General features: G+C 35.2%; 1 protein-coding gene across 1 annotated transcript; it reads left to right on the top strand.

Moving 5' to 3' along the window:
* Positions 1–289: 289 nt before the first annotated feature.
* Positions 290–24,423, top strand: LOC102802670 (TNF receptor-associated factor 3-like). Its single transcript, XM_085504607.1, has 9 exons — positions 290–328; positions 4,028–4,287; positions 6,015–6,351; positions 10,488–10,565; positions 12,739–12,813; positions 14,822–15,055; positions 16,325–16,526; positions 17,064–17,407; positions 24,196–24,423. Exons 1-9 carry the CDS (start codon positions 290–292, stop codon positions 24,421–24,423), a joined length of 1,797 nt encoding a protein of 598 aa, XP_085360733.1.
* Positions 24,424–25,982: the final 1,559 nt, after the last annotated feature.

Here is a 25,982-nt window from a genome sequence, read left to right as displayed (position 1 = left end):
GCAATGTATTAAATTTATTTCCTTCAACATTTCAGTTATATATAGTACTTTCGGTAATCTAACCGCAAGGAACTCTGGGAAGACGAATGGGGATTTCCCCATGGCAGAGAACACATTACATGCTTTCTTATGTATTCATCCGCTATTCCAAACTTGTTAGTTTGTTCTTAAGCTCCTACACAAATACAAGACTTGATAATTTTGGTATAATATTTAATAAAATATCCAGAGTGAATGAATGGCATATTTTGCAAGGAGATATTTAAAAAATCAAAGGATTATATTTGAGATGCGTATGGATACAAGCTGTAATTTGAAAAGGCGCAAGGTAAGTATTTGTGATCAAGGTTTGTGCTCTGTTAGGTGTTAGTACGTGGTCCGGGTTACGTTGAGTTTAGCTCACAGTCTACGTGTGATGCGCTATTTTAAAACTCGAAAATTTAATTTATGTAACGAACATGGTTCAATGAACGTGATTTTCCAACCTCTTGCGCTCAAACTGTATCGTATTCGTGGCGCCATAACTCCATAAATTTGGGAATTTCCCTTAAATACGAAGGGGAAGTTAGATTCAGATTCATGTTGAACAGCATATTCATATTCTAGCAACTGATTCAGATTAAGATTCGATCTTGCTGTGCTCGCTATAATTAGGAGGCCCATTCTCCTTCCCGGAGATCCTTGCAGCTAGAACACCGAATGTATCTCTGCCACCACATTCCATCATTTTGTGGTGAAACACCACAAGACTTTTACTACGCGTATTTATTTGTGTATTTTTGTTATTTAGAGGGTTCTCGTGTTGATTTATTTCTACTGGTAAACAAGTTTTAATATTTTATCGGTAGCTGATAGTGATTATTCTGTAAATGCATTGTCAAAGGGAAAGTGGTTATAATTTACAAAAGAAAATAATTTCATCGTGGAATAACGGTTACTAAGGTGTTCTCGATTCATCAAACAGACCGTCCTGCTGATTGTCAGGAGAATAAATTTAAACAAAGGAAAGCACTTCCTAATATTGACAGCTAAATCATCCTACTGCCACACCGTTTGTGCTACGGAAAGTAAAATAATTAGTTTCTCACTTTGAAAACGGCCAGAATCTACAAACAACGCATACAGTTTCGTTGGGTTTGAAAATTTAACACCTGCATGGCAATGTTTTGTTGGGCCTCTTTGAAAGTAGTGCCACTGTGACCCATTGACCAATAAACAATGAGCATAAGATCACGTGGGTGCAGAGATATATTCATAGAAATAGAACTCTGCCTGGAAGATTGAAAGAGGCCATGTACCAGTTGGTTGAGATCACATCAACAGTCTCTCTATTACCTGTCTGGCAACATCAGACTATCTTTTGTTTCTATATCCACATATGGGTACACAGATAATTCACACCTATGATAAGCAGTGATCATTCACGTAATAGCCAACCAATACATAAATAGTTGAAACTTCTGAGATTGGAGGTCAATACAATCTTTCATTTATAAATTTACCTAAATTTTCGCTGTTTATGGGGAAAAAAATTGCGACATTGTGAAAGTTTGGTGCTAATAAAATCTATGGCCACTCTTTCTATTTGAAGTTGGACATTTAACACTCTATGATGAACATCTTTATAAGTATTCTAATATTGTTATAATTATGCGATGTCAACATTGATTTCGTCGTCCACAACGAAGCTCTACATGATACTGGAGTCGGTTGTTGTTAATGTTGGTTTTACACAAGACAAGGTGAATAATGGCTATGCTGATTGTATCGCTATGCTTCGTGGCAACAATGGCTGTTGCCAAATCGGTGCATCAATGAAATAAGGCTGAATTTTATGTATGAATGAATGAATGTCCACCAGTAAGAGTTAAGAAAAATGAATAGATACAATTATATAAATTGCATATTAATATAAAATTAATATTATGGAAATGTGTAAAGAAGTTCTATTCCATGTCAACATTAATGTATATGATTATTGCTGATTTCAGTAGGACACAATATATGTTATTCCATCAATATACACAATAATGATATATTTTTACATATCACATCAATGTTAAAATACTAACCACAACAAATTCAAATGCTTACATTTTATAGTATATGATTTACCACAGAGCAGATTGTAATATGTTTAAATTCATACACAATCCACAGATGTTTTAGAATCGTGTATACCTGGGACAAGTAATCCCCACTGAATGTTAAAGCTATGTTACTTAACTATAAAAAAGATTGATACAACATGTCTACTCTCAAAAAATACACACAGAATGGAGACAAGTATCTAATGGACTACAAGTAGAAATAAATATCTTGTTTAATAACAAAATAAGTTTAATGTACAAGGAAGTACAATTCAATGTTTCCGTGTTGGCAAACTAATAATTTTGGAATTGTTCAAGAAGGCAGCTCAATCCACACAATAATATTAATGGTAAAATTGAATATTTCTAATAATAATAATGCAAAAACTAATTACCGGTACAAAATCCAACAATGCCCCCCACACCCTCTATGTTTATTTGTGAAATTACAGTTGGTAAAACATTGATCTTTGTTGTACGTGTCTAAAAATGGTATAAGTTATTTAAATTCAAGAATCAATACATCTGCTCATTCTAGTGTCTTTAGTGGAACATAGGTCCCATCAAATTCATTCAAAAACACTTAAAATTAATCATTCACAGATATTTTATTATTACAAACACTATTTCTTGCAGTGGCATAGAAAGTTTAAATTGTTAAATATGTACTTAATTGTTATTTTAGATGTACATTTGGTTAATTCAATTAAAAACGTTGCATTGTGCTGGGCACCTATTATAATGTGAAGATTAATTGAAAAATTAATAAAAAAAATTAAATTATGCAAATCATTATTAATGTATTTAAACCCAAAACTATTTAGTTTGTCGCATTTTCTTAAAGAATTTATGTACCAAGTTTCATTAAATTGTGATGATTAGTACCTGGGATATCGTTCGAAAAGTAAAAATTTTTTTAATTATTAAGCAAATCAGGTAATCAGTATGAACAGATTTTATCAAAAAACTAATCAGGTTTGTACATTGTCCTAAAGCATCTATATACCAAGTTTCATTGAAATGAGGTGGTTAGAACTTTAGATACTGGTAGTAAAGCTGAAAGTTTACTAATTACGCGAATTAGCTAATTAATATGCACAGTGTCACTTAACGTTTTTTTGTGTGCTTACAATGACTCAACATTTTTTTATCTGATCATCTTCAAACTTTGAACTCTTTTTTAATCACTATGGGTTAAAATCAAGCTAAAATAAACCTTTTGTTTGCATAGTGGTATAGATCGAATTCAAATAAAATAAAAGACGTTCTTTTGTTTTGATATTTCTAGTACGGTATACTGTGTAACTAACAGATTGCTTTCACATTGTACATTTTAAGAGCAGAGCTATATTAGCCAACAGCTGGCTTATCTAAAATGATTATCTAAAATTTTTAGAAAATTTTAAATATTCTCTATTTTATGTCTTCTATACCTTATATTTACTCTAAGCTTAGTATTGTTTTAGTCCCCAGTAGACGAAGTTCGGATTTATGTTTTGGATCCTTAAGTGCATTCATTCATCCATCCATTCATTGTCATTTCTTGAATAGACTGCAGATATTTCTTTGTAGCTTTTTGTTCATAGCTAAAAAACAAAGTAAGATCAAGAAAAAAAACAAGACATGACCGTCTAGCCTAGCCACTATAGCAAAATTTAATGTCAGGTAATCCCTTAAACAAACATTGGTGTGGCATATGAACTATCGTATTTACCTATATCTAAGCTTTCAGATGATATATAAGATGTTATATTGGCATACTTTATAATATTTACAGAATATCTGAATCCTAGATCAATTACTAACTTGTACCTTGAGAGAAAGACAATGATTTTGCTGAAAATTAAATAAAGATTTTTGTAAACTGACACAGAATATGTATGACTGTGTAAAAGAAATAGAAAAGAAAAACAAAACAATATTCTTTTTTTTTTCAGGTATTGAAACTCAAAATATGTAACTACATTATAATTCTCATGGCTGTTCCTTTTGTTGTGGAAGGTTTGCCAAATTCATTAAAGTCAACATCATCACTGCCGCCTGAATCGTGTAATGGGCATGATGGTTATGAACTCAGTATATTTGTCAAGAAACCCACACATTACATATGTCCTGTGTGTGATAAAGTATTGAGATCACCTAGACAGCTACAATGTGGAGACAGGTTCTGTAAAAACTGTGTTGAGAAAATATTACAGTAAGTCAAATGAAATTACCAGGTATTCTATATATTTTGTTAAAATTTAAACCAGATTCAAAAGTTATGGAATTTGTCAGATTTTGATGGATATTGCTGCTCATCAGCTGAGTCATTAACTCAGTTGATTGATTACTGAGTCATTACTCAGTCGATTGATTACTAAGTCATTACTCAGTCGATTGATTACTGAGTCATTACTCAGTCAATTGATTACTGAGTCATTACTCAGTCGATTGATTACTGAGTCATTACTCAATCGATTGATTACTGAGTCATTACTCAGTCGATTGATTACTGAGTCATTACTCAGTCGATTGATTACTGAGTCATTACTCAGTCGATTGATTACTGAGTCATTACTCAGTCGATTGATTACTGAGTCATTACTCAGTCGATTGATTACTGAGTCATAACTCAGTCGATTGATTACTGAGTCATTAACTCAGTCGATTGATTACTGAGTCATTACTCAGTCGATAGATTACTGAGTCATTACTCAGTCGAATGATTACTGAGTCATTACTCAGTCGATTGATTACTGAGTCATTACTCGATTGATTACTGACTCATTAATTCAGTTGATTGATTACTGAGTCATTGCTCAGTCGATTGATTACTGAGTCATTACTCAGTCGATTGATTACTGAGTCATTACTCAGTCGATTGATTACTGAGTCATTACTCAGTCGATTGATTACTGAGTCATTACTCAGTCGATTGATTACTGAGTCATTACTCAGTTGATTGATTACTGAGTCATAACTCAGTTGATTGATTACTGACTCATTAACTCAGTTGATTGATTACTGAGTCATAACTCAGTCGATTGATTACTGAGTCATAACTCAGTCGATTGATTACTGAGTCATTACTCAGTCGATTGATTACTGAGTCATTACTCAGTCGATTGATTACTGAGTCATTACTCAGTCGATTGATTACTGAGTCATTACTCAGTCGATTGATTACTGAGTCATTACTCAGTCGATTGATTACTGAGTCATAACTCAGTCGATTGATTACTGACTGATTAACTCAGTCGATTGATTACTGAGTCATTAACTCAGTTGATTGATTACTGAGTCATTACTCAGTCAACTGATTACTGAGTCATTACACAGTTGATTGATTACTGAGTCATAACTCAGTCGATTGATTACTGAGTCATAACTCAGTCGATTGATTACTGAGTCATTACTCAGTCGATTGATTACTGAGTCATAACTCAGTCGATTGATTACTGAGTCATAACTCAGTCGATTGATTACTGAGTCATTACTCGATCGATTGATTACTGAGTCATTACTCGATTGATTACTGACTCATTAACTCAGTCGATTGATTACTGAGTCCTTAACACAGTCAATTGAATACTGAGTCATTACTTTGTCGATTGATTAGTGAGTCATTAACTCAGTCGATTGATTACTGAGTCGTTAACTCAGTCGATTGATTACTGAGTCGTTAACTCAGTCGATTGATTACTGAGTCCTTAACACAGTCAATTGAATACTGAGTCATTACTTAGTCGATTGATTAGTGAGTCATTAACTCAGTCGATTGATTACTGAGTCGTTACTCAGTCGATTGATTACTGAGTCATTACTCAATCGATTGATTACTGAGTCATTACTCGATTGATTACTGACTCATTAACTAAGTTGATTGATTACTGAGTCATTACTCAGTTGATTCATTACTGAGTCATTTGTTTATGTTTACAGGAAATCAGAAGAACCAGTTTGTCCTGTTGTTGATTGTCAAGAAACAGTTGATGTGAATGAAATAGTACCAGACCATGCAGTGAGGAAAGACATACTGGCTTTAGACATTTACTGTGAATATAGAGATAACGGTTGCAATAAAATCATTAAACTGAGAGACTTAAGTTCACACATACAAGAGTGTGGCTATGCAGAAATTGATTGTATACATAAACAAAGAGGTTGTCATGCTAAAGTAGAAAGAAGACATTTGGCAGACCATCTGGCCTCGGACTGTCTCTATAGCCCAGTAACATGTGAATATTGTAATCAATCACTTTCAAGAGAAGATTTAGAAGTAAGCATAATACTTAATCAATTCACTTTTCAAATCAATTAATATGAATATCTGAGGAGGTTAAAAGTTGCAAAAGAAAATAAATAAAAGTTAGTCAAATTACAATGGTTAAGAGTTTAAAGCACAACCAAAAACAGACAAGCAAAGATCTTGTTCGAGTCGCAAAACTTTCTAAAGTTGCGTTTGTTCAGTGATGGGTTTGATCCTGAAACACACATTTTCATAACTTTGAATGCCACTAGTACTTAATCTCAATCCGAGTTTCAATGTACAGGGACATGATGGTTAGAATTATCAACACTCAGAACTTTATTGTGCTGTTGTAGAAAAATTCCACTAATTTATATACGAGGAAATTGTGACAGTGGTTATCCATGAGTGTCAATGTTTTACTTTTTCGACTTCTTCTTGAAAACTACTTGCCTGAATGCTTTGATACTTGGTGTATATGTACCTTGAGTAGACCTCTCTTAGGTTTGTTCATTTCATGTTGATATCTTCAATTCTCTAATTTTGGTGAATATTTTTGTCATTTTTGGTAAAAAGTGATATTTTCGACTTCTTGTTAAAAACCGCAAGTCCAATTGCTTTGATGTTACATATATAGGTAATATATGTGGACCTCTCTCAGATTTGTTCATTTCATGATGATGTCTTTAATTCGCTAATTTTGATGAATATTTTTGTAATTTTTGGTAAAAAGTGATATTTTTGACTTCTTGTTAAAAACCGCGAGTCCAATTGCTTTGATATTACATATATAAGTACTACATGTGGACCTCTCTCAGATTTGTTCATTTTGTAATGATATCTTTAATTCTCTAATTTTGGTGAATATTTTTGTCATTTTTGGTAAAAAGTTACATTTTCGACTTCTTGTTAAAAACAGCAAGTCCCATTGCTTTGATATTACATATATAGGTACTACATGTGGACCTATCTCAGATTTGTTCATTTTGTAATGATATCTTTAATTCTCTAATTTTGGTGAATATTTTTGTCATTTTTGGTAAAATGATATTTTTGACTTCTTGTTGAAAATAGTCCCATTGCTTTGATACTATGCATATTGTTCATTTTTGACTCCCATGTGCGAAGCACAAAATGGGAGTCTTTGCAGTTAGTGTGTCTGTATGTGTGTATGTGTGTATGTGTGTATGTGTGTATGTGTGTGTGTATGTGTGTATGTGTGTCCGACTGTTCCACTGCTATCTCAAGAACCATACATCGGTTTTTGATGAAACTTGGTGCATAGATGCTCTGGGCCAATGCGCAGATTTGATTAGGTTTTGGTAAAAATCCATGCTCGTTAATTACCTAATTTGCATGATAATTAGCTAATTTTTAGCTGTTCTATGACTGTTCCACTGATATCTAAAGAACCACTCATTGGATTTTGATGAAACTTGGTACATAGATGCTCTGAACATATGCGCAGATTTGATTAATTTTTGGTAAAAATCCGTGCATATTAATTACCTAATTTACATGATAATTAGCTATTTTTTAGTGGTTCCATGACTGTTCCACTGATATCTAAACAACCACTCATTGGATTTTGATGAAACTTGGTACATAGATGCTCTGAACTAATGCTAGGTTTTGATTAGTTTTTGGTAATAATCCGTGGATACTAATTACCTAATTTGCATAATGATTAGTCAATTTTCGGTTTTTCCACTGATATCTCAAGTACTAATCATCACATTTCAAATGAAACTTGGTACATAGATGTCATACGACACTGCACAGACCTGATAGTTTTTATGGTAATATCAGTACATATTAATTACCTAATTTGCATAATTAATTAATTTTCAGCATTTGATATAAGTAGTTAGCATTACATTTCAATGAAACTTGGTACTTACATACTCAAGGACTATGCAGAGATTGATTGTTTTCGATAAATATTTGTGCATATTAATCACCTAATTTGCTTAATTAGTTAATTTTCAGCTTTTCCATGGGTATCTCAAGTACTAATCATCGCATTTCAATGAAACTTGGTACATAGATCCTTTAGGACTATGCAGAGACCTGATTAGTTTTAGGGTAAATAATTGTGCATATTAATTACCTAATTTGCATAATTAATTTTCAGCTTTTCTACTGATATCTAAAGTACTAATCATTTACATTTCAATGAATCTAGAATTATGCAGACCCAATTAGTTTCCGGTAAATATTTTTGCATATTAATCACCTAATTTGCATAATTAACCAACTTTCACACTGATATCTCAGGTACTATACATCACATATCAATGAATGTACATGGATGCTGTAGGACAATAGACAGACCTGAATAATTGTGGGTTATTAATTAACCAATTTTAAGCTTTCACACTGATATCTAAAGTACCGTAAAAACTCCAAAATTTCGACCGGTTTTAAATAATTGGCGTTAGAAATGTGACATGTTTTTAGAGTCGTGGCCGAGTTGTAACTCAAAATCTAAACAAAGTCATCAATCAGTGAGTATTATGACAAGCAAAACAAAACATCAAGACGCGCAGAAGAGGTCAGCACAAAACTAATAGGTCAAAAGACAAAGCTGTCTCGCACTACCTAGGAAAACTTGCGAATGTTCGAAGTACAGGTACCCATTGGACAAAAGATACATGGAAGTTTAGCAAACTATCTCCCCGACCCAGTGCAATGTATCCGGTTAGAATCAAAGCTCACGTGTCCCTTATTTGAGGGACCAAATTCTGCCGTAAATTCGCCCTTGGATTAAAAAATAAAATGGAATTTAAGAAAATAAAATGGGACTTTTAAGGTGTATTTTGGCGTCATTTTTCGGACATTTCAATCAATCCTGCCGGCTAAAATAGAGTCTAAGTTTTACCGTAGTCATTGACGTCTGTCTATTCAAGAGTACACGTGTATGATTTTTATCGTGACTAGCGTGAGCGGGTAAGCTTCCTTTCGAGAATGAGCTGTTATCACTGTGAACAATGTTAAATTATTCTTCAGATGACCAGTTTATTTTTTAAAAACAACTAATTATTTTATTTAAAAAAAAATCATGCCGTTTTCGCATCAAAATCCAAGCCAAAATATCGTACTACAACATCAATCTCTTCGCATTGCGTTCAATAACATTAACATATTTAAATAAGCTATGGTAATTTGAACACGTTGGCATCATCCAGCTTTTTGATTGGTTAATTAGCGATTTGACCTATTTGACCTAAGAGAACATGGCGGATATCCTACAGCATCAAACGTTTATACGAGACCGGAATCATTCGCTTACGATGAAACTTAGTTGACTTTTATTTGTATTTCATAACCATTCAACAAATTTATTTTGTGTACATTATTATAATCACTACTGAGTACAGTAATAATCAACAATTCAGAAACGCAGCATGCCGAGATTTTTGTGTTCGTATTTATTTGAAACTTCGTTTATTTAGAATAGATTTTCGTTACAAATAAAATAAAAATCTCTCAGTCAATCAGAAACCCGGATTCATGCCTTCGAGGAAGGTCCCGTTTGAACGCTCACATCGGTTTTTTTTTTCGTTTGGGGGAAAACTAAAACTGGTCGCAATTTTCGAATAAGAATGAGTCGGCAATTTTTAGTGGAGTCGAAAATTTGGAGGTAAATAAAACACCGAAACCCGGCAAATAAATAGCCAATCGAATTTTTAGAGGGGTCGAAATTTTGGAGTTTTCACGGTACTAATTATTCCATTTCAATGAAACTTAGTACAAAGATGCTCTAGGACAATGTACAAACCTAATTAGTTTGGGGTAAAAATCAATTAAACATTTCAATTAAACTTGGAGACATAGATTTTCTGTTACATTGCGCAGACCTCATTAGTTTTACACTCAAATCTGGTCATATTAATTTTCTGATTTGCATAATTAGTTTTCAGCTAAGTAATTTCGAATTATATTTAATGTGTCTCCAATACTCTCAGCACATGGGAGTTCTTTCTAAGCTTTCTTTGATTTAATGATACCAGGTATCTTCTGTTCTTTAATTGAAATGTGCATTGCTAATAGCGGAGCTATCTCAGCTGACAGGCTGCTTGTTTTTTATACTGTTAGAATCACTTATAATGGAGCAGGCTACCCTAAGTTAAATTGTTGTATTTATTTATTGTTGTTCTACATAGGAACACGTTAGAAGATGTCCACAGGCTCCAGTGTCTTGTCCCAATGGATGTGGAGTCAAAGATATCCCAAGAATGAAGGTAAACTAACAATAATCTTCATGATTTATATACTATATCTCTGTAGTCAATGTATACCGTATGTTTCATTTCATTGTGTTACTGTTGCCTAGCATTGATGACAAACTTATCAGCTCCACCACCCATGGTATAATTTATTGTTTGTCTGTGCCATCTTTTAATAAACATAACCTTCGAAATAATTTCATAAACTCGTTCAATTTGCAAAAATATTTGCAGTTTTCTAATTTTTGTTAAGAGGTGCATACTTTAATTTTTGATAATTTGATATTCTGATAACCATTCACAACAAAACATTTTATTCCAAATGGAAATTCTGCAAAAATATTGAGTTTCAGATTTTCTTTTTCTAATACCATATGTACTGTGCTGCCAATTATTGAAATTGCAGTGTTCGAGGTCAATGTCTGAACAGACAAAATACATAGAACATCCAATGATTGAACAGATTATTGTCTTTTACTTCATGTTGTTTTCATCTTGAAATTTCCTATGATTGCATTTTTAATTAGTTGTTTGTGAATGGTTCTCCCAATCATACAGTTCCATGTACATGTATACTAATATTTTTGACATTTTGAACATTGCCTGTTATTGTAAGATAATAGGGCTTTACCAAAAAGCCATTTCACTCACATTATTTGCACACTCAATAATACGCAGTACATCGCCATATATTGCAGATTATTAAAACTGCTGTGGTATCACTTAGAGCCCAGTTATGCAATAAAACAATTCACAAACAGACATACAAGATTATGTGTAACTGTTATCCCTCATTTGTATGAATCTTGATTCTTTCATGTCAAGAAATCATGGTTATGGTCAATTTCATTGAAAATTGACTGTCTTGCCTATTATTATACATTCCCTTTGTTGCCCTGTTAACACACAATAATATAAGGTTATTACGAGAATACCGCAAAGTATGCACGAAGACAGTACAGCGGTATTGCTGTATACCTAGCACAGGTTGTTGCACCGTGTACATTCTGAATGCATATTTTGCTGTATCTTCATAATAACTTGATTATTAGAACTAAATTATGGAAATACAGTATACTTATTTTACATTTGAAATGCACATTTTCTAATATTGTAGAATGCAGATACCTTGTGCCATATCACAACATTACGACACCCTGAAATAATAACGAGCAGTACATCACCCTTTATACCCTAAATCTCAACTTATTATTTCAGCTTGATGTACATTTACCAGAATGTCCATTGCAGCAAGGTGAATGTAGTTTCCATGAATATGGCTGCAGCTATAAGGTAAGTTGTCTTGTTATTGCAGCTTGATGTACATTTACCAGAATGTCCGCTGCAGCAAGGTGAATGTAGTTTCCATGAATATGGCTGTAGCTATAAGGTAGGTTGTCTTGTTATTGCAGCTTGATGTACATATACCAGAACGCCCATTGCAGCAAGGTGAATGTAGTTTCCATGAATATGGCTGCAGCTATAAGGTAGGTTGTCTTGTTATTGCAGCTTGATGTACATTTACCAGAACGCCCATTGCAGCAAGGTGAATGTAGTTTCCATGAATATGGCTGCAGCTATAAGGTAGGTTGTCTTGTTATTGCAGCTTGATGTACATTTACCAGAATGTCCATTGCAGCAAGGTGAATGTAGTTTCCATGAATATGGCTGCAGCTATAAGGTAGGTTGTCTTGTTATTGCAGCTTGATGTACATTTACCAGAATGTCCATTGCAGCAAGGTGAATGTAGTTTCCATGAATATGGCTGCAGCTATAAGGTAGGTTGTCTTGTTATTGCAGCTTGATGTACATTTACCAGGATGTCCATTGCAGCAAGGTGAATGTAGTTTCTATGAATATGGCTGTAGCTATAAGGTAGGTTGTCTTGTTATTGCAGCTTGATGTACATTTACCAGAATGCCCGTTGCAGCAAGGTGAATGTAGTTCCCATGAATATGGCTGCAGCTATAAGGTAGGTTGTCGTGTTGTTGCAGCTTGATGTACATTTACCAGAATGCCCGTTGCAGCAAGGTGAATGTAGTTTCCATGAATATGGCTGTAGCTATAAGGTAGGTTGTCTTGTTATTGCAGCTTGATGTACGTTTACCAGAATGCCCATTGCAGCAAGGTGAATGTAGTTTCCATGAATATGGCTGTAGCTATAAGGTAGGTTGTCTTGTTATTGCAGCTTGATGTACATTTACCAAGATGTCCATTGCAGCAAGGTGAATGTAGTTTCCATGAATATGGCTGTAGCTATAAGGTAGGTTGTCTTGTTATTGCAGCTTGATGTACATTTACCAGAATGCCCGTTGCAGCAAGGTGAATGTAGTTTCCATGAATATGGCTGCAGCTATAAGGTAGGTTGTCGTGTTGTTGCAGCTTGATGTACATTTACCAGAATGCCCGTTGCAGCAAGGTGAATGTAGTTTCCATGAATATGGCTGTAGCTATAAGGTAGGTTGTCTTGTTATTGCAGCTTGATGTACGTTTACCAGAATGCCAGTCGCAGCAAGGTGAATGTAGTTGCCATGAATATGGCTGCAGCTATAAGGTAGGTTGTCTTGTTATTGCAGCTTGATGTACATTTACCAGAATGCCCATTGCAGCAAAATGAATGTAGTTTCCATGAATATGGCTGCAGCTATAAGGTAGGTTGTCTTTTTATTGCAGCTTGATGTACATTTACTAAAATGCCCATTGCAGATTTTTGTTGAGAATCTATGCAATATGGCTGACCACCTGTCATTTTGTGTAGTGTGGAGCTGCAATCTTTGATGGCTTTCTTGTATTATTATTGTCATATAAGAAATAGTACATTTATAGTACACATGTACCTGAAAAAGCATCCATTTGTATATTCACCATGCATCTTCAAGTTCAAACTTTGAACATACATCAGACATTATATCTGACATATGCACATGATCTGATTCAAGATGACTGAATGGCAGCCATTTTAATGCCAAAAATGCATCAAATTCACACATTATGTCTATTCTGGAACCAGACCTCAGTCATATGTGAACAGATTTAGTTTAAACTTAACACAATAGGACCTTGATACACGTTATTTTAGTTTTTTGGATTGTTTTCAAAATGAAGAATGCCTGTATGCATGGCTTAGAAATCTTGGTTAAGCTAGATTTCTGAGTGACAACAAATTATTGGAAACAACAATACATCTTTACATAGAAGGCTGCCATGTTTTGATATGGACATTGTCATGAACAGCTGTTCTTTATCCCTAAAGTTTTCAGATAAAATTAAAAATAAACAAATGACAGAAAGTCATTTGAACTAAAGAATACATTATGGTAATAAGGCCACACTGATTTAATTTTATGGATGACATCCTCTGGAGACCCGAAAACTAATGCGAGAGGGCATAAAAAAAAAATCCTGCCAAAATAAAAACAATGCTGCTAAAACCACAGGACTACGGAGCTGGTATTACGAATTGAACCAAAGAACAGAGTGTAAAAAAGTCTTTATTTGTAGGAGGCACATGTTGATGTACACCTCTCGTACTGTAATACCGTCACAGGTATAACCATTTCAGACAAGCTCTAGTACATGTAGTCATGATGAATTACCTTCAGTCAGAAACACTGCATTCAAGGTACAGCATGAACACCATCTTCAGTACAAGTCAAGGCAGAATGTACACATGTACATATCACTACTTAAGCAAATTATTCGAATCAGAAAATGAAAAAAAAAATAAGAAGAAAATTGTCTTCGCCTCAAAAGCGTACTTCGGCCGAGGAACTTCCTCTGCTCTCTTTGCAGTTTTGTCGACTTCAATGCTAACAAAATAACCGAACTGACTTGTCGCCTGACCAACTTTTAGGCCAACATACGCCTCCACTCCTCTCCCATTTTTCTCATCGTTGCAGAAGAAACGCTGGATAGCCACTCTGGACAATATGTCCTTAAAGTTGTCTGGGCGAAACTCGCTTTCTGCTACCAATCCCTCGTATAGCTGTGTAAACGTCACATCTCCCTGGCCGACATCAATTGCGTACCAGTCTACAACAATCCCTCCGTTTTTCCTCTGAACTTTTATGCTCACGTATTTTGGTGGCGTGGTCGCCATGTTGAAATCATTTACGACAAAATTGGCATGTTTTGAGGTAGTCCAAAACGAGTTTTACGACAAGCCATCCATAAAATTAAGTCGGTGTGGCCTAATATATAAATAAAAAAGCTTGATTTTACAGAATACATGTGTCCGTAAATAAATATTTTACCATTTGTCTGCATTACAGGGACATGTGACTGATATCCAACATCATCTAAATACAGCATCCTCAGAACATATGCAAATGATTCTAAAGTCTCATGAAGTATTGGAGTTGAAGCATGCAGAACTTGACAGGAAATATTCAGAACTATACAACCAGAAAAGTATTGTCGAGAACAAATTCAAACAACAATCGGAAGAGTTACAAGAAATCAAAAAGAAGAATATAAAACTTGACGAGAGAGTCAAAGACTTGCATGTAGGAAGTATTACCATAGTACTGATTTTTGTCATCATTAATAGGCAATTAAAGAGATTTGCAGTATATAATTTAACCACACACAATTAGTTATGGATAAACTCTTGTTCATGAAGGAGTTCATCAGCTGGGATCTTTCTGCCTTTCCTTGACCACAGTTGTATCATCCTTGGAGGGCAGCTAAATTCATTGGTTGTTCAATTACAAGGTGAATACAGTCCAATAAAAAGTGATATATGAATATTGCTGATGTTATTGGTGAGCACATGGTATTCATATATCAAACATATTATTACTGATACTGATGAAATGAAATGAAGTGTATGTATATACTGACTCCTCATAATAGTATTACACTTATTCCTCATGTGCATATAAATGGTTCTAAGTTGGATTATTTATACCATGGAAAGGTACCAATAGTGCCTTCCATGTTTATTCCTAGGAGTTATTGTGAGCACATTAAGTAATGATAGTTGTTACATAAAGCGTCAAATAAAGTTTTTTTATGCAAGAGCCAACTATTTGGTCCGTGATTACGTGCTCTGTTCCGGTTAAGCTGCCTCTATTTAAAACTCTTTGTACAACGATGTATTGTTCGCATTTATGGGCTTTATTTTCCAAAGCTAATCTGAATGCGGGTTGCCTATAACAACAATTTCGTGTTATATTTTATGTCAGTAACAATTTGAGTATTTCTGAAATGCAGACTGTAAATGGTGTTCCAACATTTTCAAGTGTTCTGCGCAAGTCCAGAGCTGGCTTTTACACACGACTGACTGCTTGTGAGAATTGTTCAATTGCTGCATTTCTTTTCATTTCATTTCATTTCTTTTGACATGTTGAGTGACAGCAACTACTTTCTGATATTTCCTGATATTTCTACGACACCCTGTTTTAACTGCTGTTTTGTGCTCTTTAGTGCTCTTTAGTAACTATTAAAAAAAAAACAATTAAAAAAATTCCTGAAAGGGTTTGATTGAAATACAGTAAATCATTCTTAGCTTTGTTAATAATTCCATCACATATAGTGCTTTCATTTTAGTAAATTTAAGGTAACATTATAATATCACTTATAAAATGTTGGGCACTAACCAAATAACAAAGCTTATATAGGTAGCACACATATACGTACCTTGTTGACACATGTGCCAGTGTAATTACTGTGAATTGTGACGTAAACAATTAAACATGATCAATGTTTTGAATAGATTACTGTTATACAAAGTCATCGTGTTGACACATCTTTCAAATTAATTGTAATTTCAGAAAACCCTTGCAATGCAGAATGACAAGATAATAAAACTGGAACATGATTTGAAAGAGAAAGCTTTGAAGACAGATGTAGAGAAAAACAGAACACTTGTACATGCTGTTCAGGAGAGTTGTGCAGAGTTAACAACCCGGATGGACCAGATTGAAAGGAGACCAATGGTTAGATCTTCTGGTGGTGCAAACTCTAAGGACGTCGGTAAGACTCACGGTTAAAAGAAAATTAGTAACAATTATTTGTGTTGTATTTATGGTGAAACATACGTTACCAGTACTCCTAATAGCATGTTGTGTGCATGAGTGGCAATGTATGGATTGGCATGCATTGAAAATAAAAACAATTGGCAAATATTGTATCAGTAAAAATAATAATGACAGACTCGTAAAATTGAATTTTGATGAATGGCATAAAATTATCAAACTGTATAATGAGAAAATTTGAATGGTTTACAGTATATTCTCTTAAAAATGGGAACAAAGACTGCAGTAGTTATAGACAGTAATAAATAAGTGGTATGTACTGTGGTCATTTTACATTTAGTACATTTCAAGCATGACTCATTTCTTAGAATAATTGCATTATACACAATCTGCTTGTCTATATTGGTCGTTGAATTAATAAATATCTTAATATTATACTAGTACTTGACGTTGGTTGGAATTGCATCTAATGTAAATTGAGACAGATAACAAAACAGGCATAGATTTGTTTTAAGTGTCATTTATTTATCTACAGATGAGTTACGTAAACAGCTTGTACAAGTAGGTACACAGCTTGGTATGCATGATGTAAGACTTGCAGAACAGGATCTACGTTTCCAAGTGTTAGAGACAGCTTCTTATGATGGGATTCTGATATGGAAGATCAAAGACTTCGCAAGACGTAAACGTGAAGCATTGTCTGGAATGACGTTATCACTTTACAGTCAACCATTCTATACCAGTAAATATGGTTATAAGATGTGTGCCAGGGTGTATTTAAATGGTGATGGTATGGGTAAAGGTACTCATATGTCATTATTCTTTGTTGTCATGAAAGGTGATTATGATTCCCTGTTACAGTGGCCATTCAGACAAAAGGTTAGTACATAGTTAGTAATATTATTGGATAGATAAGTTCCGAATTCTGTGTACAATGCAAAGCCAAGTCAAGGATCATTATTTCAATCCATAGTAAATATTTAAGACAAGCTCAAGTTAAAATTACATGTGGCAATGTGTTTATGTAAGTTTATTGTACCCAGAAATTTGATATTTGCTGATTGACTTGGATTTCCAGCAATGGTGATATTATGGACATATTTAAATTAATATAAATACATTACGGACGGTGTCATTGTGTTGAATCAACGCCACTTTGCTACATTACCAATGGCATCATTGTATTAAATCAATGCCACTTTGCTGCATTACCAATGGCATCATTGTGTTGAATCAATACCACTTTGCTGCATTACCAATGGCATCATTGTGTTGAATCAATACCACTTTGCTGCATTACCAATGGCATCATTGTGTTGAATCAATACCACTTTGCTGCATTACCAATGGCATCATTGTATTGAATCAATGCCACTTTGCTGCATTACCAATGGCATCATTATGTTGAATCAATACCACTTTGCTGCATCACCAATGGCATCATTGTATTAAATCAATGCCACTTTGCTGCATTACCAATGGCATTGTGTTGAATCAATACCACTTTGCTGCATTACCAATGGCATCATTGTGTTGAATCAATACCACTTTGCTGCATTACCAATGGCATCATTGTGTTGAATCAATGCCACTTTGCTGCATTACCAATGGCATCATTGTGTTGAATCAACGCCACTTTGCTGCATTACCAATGGCATCATTGTGTCGAATCAATGCCACTTTGCTGCATTACCAATGGCATCATTGTATTAAATCAATGCCACTTTGCTGCATTACCAATGGCATCATTGTGTTGAATCAATGCCACTTTGCTACATTACCAATGGCATCATTGTATTAAATCAATGCCACTTTGCTGCATTACCAATGGCATCATTGTGTTGAATCAATACCACTTTGCTGCATTACCAATGGCATCATTGTGTTGAATCAATACCACTTTGCTGCATTACCAATGGCATCATTGTGTTGAATCAATACCACTTTGCTGCATTACCAATGGCATCATTGTGTTGAATCAACGCCACTTTGCTGCATTACCAATGGCATCATTGTGTTGAATCAATGCCACTTTGCTGCATTACCAATGGCATCATTGTGTTGAATCAACGCCACTTTGCTGCATTACCAATGGCATCATTGTGTTGAATCAATACCACTTTGCTGCATTACCAATGGCATCATTGTGTTGAATCAATACCACTTTGCTGCATTACCAATGGCATCATTGTGTTGAAACAATGCCACTTTGCTGCATTACCAATGGCATCATTGTGTTGAATCAATGCCACTTTGCTGCATTACCAATGGCATCATTGTATTAAATCAATGCCACTTTGCTGCATTACCAATGGCATCATTGTGTTGAATCAATGCCACTTTGCTACATTACCAATGGCATCATTGTATTAAATCAATGCCACTTTGCTGCATTACCAATGGCATCATTGTGTTGAATCAATACCACTTTGCTGCATTACCAATGGCATCATTGTGTTGAATCAATACCACTTTGCTGCATTACCAATGGCATCATTGTGTTGAATCAATACCACTTTGCTGCATTACCAATGGCATCATTGTGTTGAATCAACGCCACTTTGCTGCATTACCAATGGCATCATTGTGTTGAATCAATGCCACTTTGCTGCATTACCAATGGCATCATTGTGTTGAATCAACGCCACTTTGCTGCATTACCAATGGCATCATTGTGTTGAATCAATACCACTTTGCTGCACATTACCAATGGCATCATTGTGTTGAATCAACGCCACTTTGCTGCATTACCAATGGCATCATTGTGTTGAATCAATACCACTTTGCTGCATTACCAATGGCATCATTGTATTAAATCAATGCCACTTTGCTGCATTACCAATGGCATTGTGTTGAATCAATACCACTTTGCTGCATTACCAATGGCATCATTGTGTTGAATCAATACCACTTTGCTGCATTACCAATGGCATCATTGTGTTGAATCAATGCCACTTTGCTGCATTACCAATGGCATCATTGTGTTGAATCAACGCCACTTTGCTGCATTACCAATGGCATCATTGTGTCGAATCAATGCCACTTTGCTGCATTACCAATGGCATCATTGTATTAAATCAATGCCACTTTGCTGCATTACCAATGGCATCATTGTGTTGAATCAATGCCACTTTGCTACATTACCAATGGCATCATTGTATTAAATCAATGCCACTTTGCTGCATTACCAATGGCATCATTGTGTTGAATAAATACCACTTTGCTGCATTACCAATGGCATCATTGTGTTGAATCAATACCACTTTGCTGCATTACCAATGGCATCATTGTGTTGAATCAATACCACTTTGCTACATTACCAATGGCATCATTGTGTTGAATCAATACCACTTTGCTGCATTACCAATGGCATCATTGTGTTGAATCAATGCCACTTTGCTGCATTACCAATGGCATCATTGTGTTGAATCAACGCCACTTTGCTGCATTACCAATGGCATCATTGTGTCGAATCAATGCCACTTTGCTGCATTACCAATGGCATCATTGTATTAAATCAATGCCACTTTGCTGCATTACCAATGGCATCATTGTGTTGAATCAATGCCACTTTGCTACATTACCAATGGCATCATTGTATTAAATCAATGCCACTTTGCTGCATTACCAATGGCATCATTGTGTTGAATCAATACCACTTTGCTGCATTACCAATGGCATCATTGTGTTGAATCAATACCACTTTGCTGCATTACCAATGGCATCATTGTGTTGAATCAATACCACTTTGCTGCATTACCAATGGCATCATTGTGTTGAATCAACGCCACTTTGCTGCATTACCAATGGCATCATTGTGTTGAATCAATGCCACTTTGCTGCATTACCAATGGCATCATTGTGTTGAATCAACGCCACTTTGCTGCATTACCAATGGCATCATTGTGTTGAATCAATACCACTTTGCTGCATTACCAATGGCATCATTGTGTTGAATCAATACCACTTTGCTGCATTACCAATGGCATCATTGTGTTGAAACAATGTCACTTTGCTGCATTACCAATGGCATCATTGTGTTGAATCAATGCCACTTTGCTGCATTACCAATGGCATCATTGTATTAAATCAATGCCACTTTGCTGCATTACCAATGGCATCATTGTGTTGAATCAATGCCACTTTGCTACATTACCAATGGCATCATTGTATTAAATCAATGCCACTTTGCTGCATTACCAATGGCATCATTGTGTTGAATCAATACCACTTTGCTGCATTACCAATGGCATCATTGTGTTGAATCAATACCACTTTGCTGCATTACCAATGGCATCATTGTGTTGAATCAATACCACTTTGCTGCATTACCAATGGCATCATTGTGTTGAATCAACACCACTTTGCTGCATTACCAATGGCATCATTGTGTTGAATCAATGCCACTTTGCTGCATTACCAATGGCATCATTGTGTTGAATCAACGCCACTTTGCTGCATTACCAATGGCATCATTGTGTTGAATCAATACCACTTTGCTGCATTACCAATGGCATCATTGTGTTGAATCAACGCCACTTTGCTGCATTACCAATGGCATCATTGTGTTGAATCAATACCACTTTGCTGCATTACCAATGGCATCATTGTATTAAATCAATGCCACTTTGCTGCATTACCAATGGCATTGTGTTGAATCAATACCACTTTGCTGCATTACCAATGGCATCATTGTGTTGAATCAATACCACTTTGCTGCATTACCAATGGCATCATTGTGTTGAATCAATGCCACTTTGCTGCATTACCAATGGCATCATTGTGTTGAATCAACGCCACTTTGCTGCATTACCAATGGCATCATTGTGTCGAATCAATGCCACTTTGCTGCATTACCAATGGCATCATTGTATTAAATCAATGCCACTTTGCTGCATTACCAATGGCATCATTGTGTTGAATCAATGCCACTTTGCTACATTACCAATGGCATCATTGTATTAAATCAATGCCACTTTGCTGCATTACCAATGGCATCATTGTGTTGAATAAATACCACTTTGCTGCATTACCAATGGCATCATTGTGTTGAATCAATACCACTTTGCTGCATTACCAATGGCATCATTGTGTTGAATCAATACCACTTTGCTGCATTACCAATGGCATCATTGTGTTGAATCAACGCCACTTTGCTGCATTACCAATGGCATCATTGTGTTGAATCAATGCCACTTTGCTGCATTACCAATGGCATCATTGTGTTGAATCAACGCCACTTTGCTGCATTACCAATGGCATCATTGTGTTGAATCAATACCACTTTGCTGCATTACCAATGGCATCATTGTGTTGAATCAATACCACTTTGCTGCATTACCAATGGCATCATTGTGTTGAAACAATGCCACTTTGCTGCATTACCAATGGCATCATTGTGTCGAATCAATGCCACTTTGCTGCATTACCAATGGCATCATTGTATTAAATCAATGCCACTTTGCTGCATTACCAATGGCATCATTGTGTTGAATCAATGCCACTTTGCTACATTACCAATGGCATCATTGTATTAAATCAATGCCACTTTGCTGCATTACCAATGGCATCATTGTGTTGAATCAATACCACTTTGCTGCATTACCAATGGCATCATTGTGTTGAATCAATACCACTTTGCTGCATTACCAATGGCATCATTGTGTTGAATCAATACCACTTTGCTGCATTACCAATGGCATCATTGTGTTTAATCAACGCCACTTTGCTGCATTACCAATGGCATCATTGTGTTGAATCAATGCCACTTTGCTGCATTACCAATGGCATCATTGTATTAAATCAATGCCACTTTGCTGCATTACCAATGGCATCATTGTGTTGAATCAATGCCACTTTGCTACATTACCAATGGCATCATTGTATTAAATCAATGCCACTTTGCTGCATTACCAATGGCATCATTGTGTTGAATCAATACCACTTTGCTGCATTACCAATGGCATCATTGTGTTGAATAAATGCCACTTTGCTGCATTACCAATGGCATCATTGTATTAAATCAATGCCACTTTGCTGCATTACCAATGGCATCATTGTGTTGAATCAATACCACTTTGCTGCATTACCAATGGCATCATTGTGTTGAATCAATACCACTTTGCTGCATTACCAATGGCATCATTGTGTTGAATCAATACCACTTTGCTGCATTACCAATGGCATCATTGTGTTGAATCAACGCCACTTTGCTGCATTACCAATGGCATCATTGTGTTGAATCAATGCCACTTTGCTGCATTACGTAATACCAATGGCATCATTGTGTTGAATCAACGCCACTTTGCTGCATTACCAATGGCATCATTGTGTTGAATCAATGCCACTTTGCTGCATTACCAATGGCATCATTGTGTTGAATCAATGCCACTTTGCTGCATTACCAATGGCATCATTGTATTAAATCAATGCCACTTTGCTGCATTACCAATGGCATCATTGTGTTGAATCAATGCCACTTTGCTGCATTACCAATGACATCATTGTGTTGAATCAATACCACTTTGCTGCATTACCAATGGCATCATTGTGTTGAATAAATGCCACTTTGCTGCATTACCAATGGCATCATTGTGTTGAATCAATACCACTAAGCTGCATTACCAATGACATCATTGTTGAATCAATACCACTTTGCTGCATTACCAATGGCATCATTGTGTTGAATCAATACCACTTTGCTGCATTACCAATGGCATCATTGTGTTGAATCAATACCACTTTGCTGCATTACCAATGGCATTGTGTTGAATCAATGCCACTTTTCTGCATTACCAATGACATCATTGTGTTGAATCAATACCACTTTGCTGCATTACCAATGGCATCATTGTGTTGAATAAATGCCACTTTGCTGCATTACCAATGGCATCATTGTGTTGAATCAATACCACTAAGCTGCATTACCAATGACATCATTGTTGAATCAATACCACTTTGCTGCATTACCAATGGCATCATTGTGTTGAATCAGTGCCACTTTGCTGCATTACGAATGACATCATTGTGTTGAATCAATACCACTTTGCTGCATTACCAATGACATCATTATGTTGAATCAATACCACTAAGCTGCATTACCAATGACATCATTGTGTTGAATGAATACCACTTCGCTGCATTACCAATGACATCATTGTGTTAAATCAATGCCACTTCGCTGCATTACCAATGGCATCATTGTGTTGAATCAATGCCACTTTGCTGCATTACCAATGACATCATTGTGTTGAATCAATGCCACTTCGCTGCATTACCAATGGCATCATTGTGTTGAATCAATACTACTTAGCTGCATTACCAAAGGCATCATTGTGTTGAATCTGTGCTTCTTTGTTGCATTTTTGATTATGTCATTGTGTTTGATTAATGCCATTATGTATAGAAAGTCAAAATTATTAATAATAATAATAACGGTATTGTTTTTCACTCAGGTAACTAATATTCCTTCTTCAAGTTTTATCCAATGAAGTTATGATTAATGGTTGTCAGTGTTACATTTATCACTGTCTCTATCCATGTGTCAGTGTTACATTTATCACTGTCTCTATCTATGTGTCAGTGTTATATTTATTGTTAATTTTAGCTTTGGACATTACTTAATAATAAATATTTTGTATTAACCGTTTGTAATTGTATGTACTCAGGTCACCTTGGTACTTCTTGATCAAGCCACAGGTCGTCGTAATCTCTCAGATACATTCAGACCAGATCCAACCAGTAGTAGCTTCAAGCAACCCACTGGTGATATGAATGTGGCTTCTGGTTGTCCACTATTTGTCTCTCAGTCTGTATTGGAAACTCCAACTTACATCAAGAATGATACATTATACATCAAAGTGGTTGTTGATACATCCGATTTATATGGCCCATAACCTTACTGAGTGTGGGAGGGGGGCATGGAGGGTAGATATTTTGTCGCTATGTTGAATCAATTCATAACGCAGAGTTCTATCTTCTGTGCCCTCCTCCCATTGTTCGTCAATGAATGTATAATTTTGCACAATATATTTTTCACAAAAGCTTACTGTATATCCCAAACCAATAAAACCAATTGATATTGGAGAACATGGTGATAGTTATTTGTGTATGCATATTTGATGCCATGGCATGACAATTCTGTCAATCAAAAGGTTTATTATTTAGCATTGTCCAATCCATGACTGGTGGCGTGCTGAATCAGTTTTTGTCACAGGTTACATTTTACACCTCAATCCAAGGGATTACACATTTTTTTTAAATAGGTTATATTGTTCATAGTTTAGTATTGAATTTATAATATCTTTTATATACAAACATGAAGTGAAAATTCAGCAAATGACGAGTCACTGGTAGTAGTTGTTGCATGGGACTCATGACTGGTAGACCTGAGTTCAAACCCTACCTGCCCAGTTAATGGCAGGATTATGATAGGAAGATTTGCACACATCCTTGTCATATAGTCTCAAAATGCAAAATGCACTATATGTCAGTACTCGCCTGGTACAGAAAATATTTAAAAAAAAAAAATTAAAAATGCCATATTAGTGCTCCCTATTGAACATTCAGTATGAGAAATTTGTGAAGGAAATTAGCAATTCTGCCAAAATAATTTGAATAACTATATGCACGTTTTATCAAACATCCAAATAGACTGTGTCAGAGACTGATTTGAGTGCACTGAATCAATGCTTGCATACTGTTTTGGCATTTTATATTGTTCCTTGAAGACATTTAATGTAATTATTGTATATTTCCCAGGCCAGGTTACTAATGTATGTACAGTAAGCTTTTGTGAATATTTTATTCGATATATACTACTATCTTTTTTTATACCAAAGGTACATTGCATGGGGTTTTGTATAGCCATGAGTATGATACAATATAGCGATCACATGTCAATCTAAATGCAACTTTCATAAAAATTGCTACAAAGCAAATGCATATGCACAATTTTACTGTCACTTGATGATAAGTTTTTTCAACATTTAAACAAATTTAAACACCAATACAACTGTTTTTATAGGATCCTTATATTGTATCATGCTTATTACTAACCTGTGTTTTGTATCTATACCTCTGTCTGTAAAACTTACTTATCACATGTTTGATCCAGCAGTACATTCACTCTGACCATTGTAAATACATCGTTTTCCTATCACTGCGAGATGTAAAAATGTAAGAACCACAGTATCACAGTTAAAACATTGCATGGGTACAACAAAAGTGAAAGTACTTTTTTGGTATTTGATGATGGTCAATTCTGATGAAGTAAGGATGTCTGAAATCCATATTTCCCTCAATGAATATGCATTTCGATATTAAACTATAAAAAAAGAAATTCAGGTTCAAAATCAAATAATTCGATGTGCACCTTTCATGTATTACATGCATCTTGCATTAAATAGAAAATGACTACATTTTATACTACATTTCTGTAAATGTTGACAGTTAT

This window comes from Saccoglossus kowalevskii, chromosome 2, assembly GCF_978046115.1.
Source record: "Saccoglossus kowalevskii chromosome 2, keSacKowa6.1, whole genome shotgun sequence".
Classification (NCBI taxonomy): Eukaryota; Metazoa; Hemichordata; class Enteropneusta; family Harrimaniidae; genus Saccoglossus; species Saccoglossus kowalevskii.
This window is presented reverse-complemented; position numbering and strand designations above follow the sequence as displayed.

Bases quoted from the DNA above. Each gene is read 5' to 3' on its own strand.
- LOC102802670 (XM_085504607.1), top strand. From the start codon at position 290: ATGCGTATGGATACAAGCTGTAATTTGAAAAGGCGCAAG. The intron at 10,566-12,738 runs GTAAACTAACAA...TTGTTATTGCAG, and splicing joins AAGATATCCCAAGAATGAAG to CTTGATGTACATTTACCAAG. The intron at 17,408-24,195 runs GTTAGTACATAG...GTATGTACTCAG, and splicing joins AGTGGCCATTCAGACAAAAG to GTCACCTTGGTACTTCTTGA.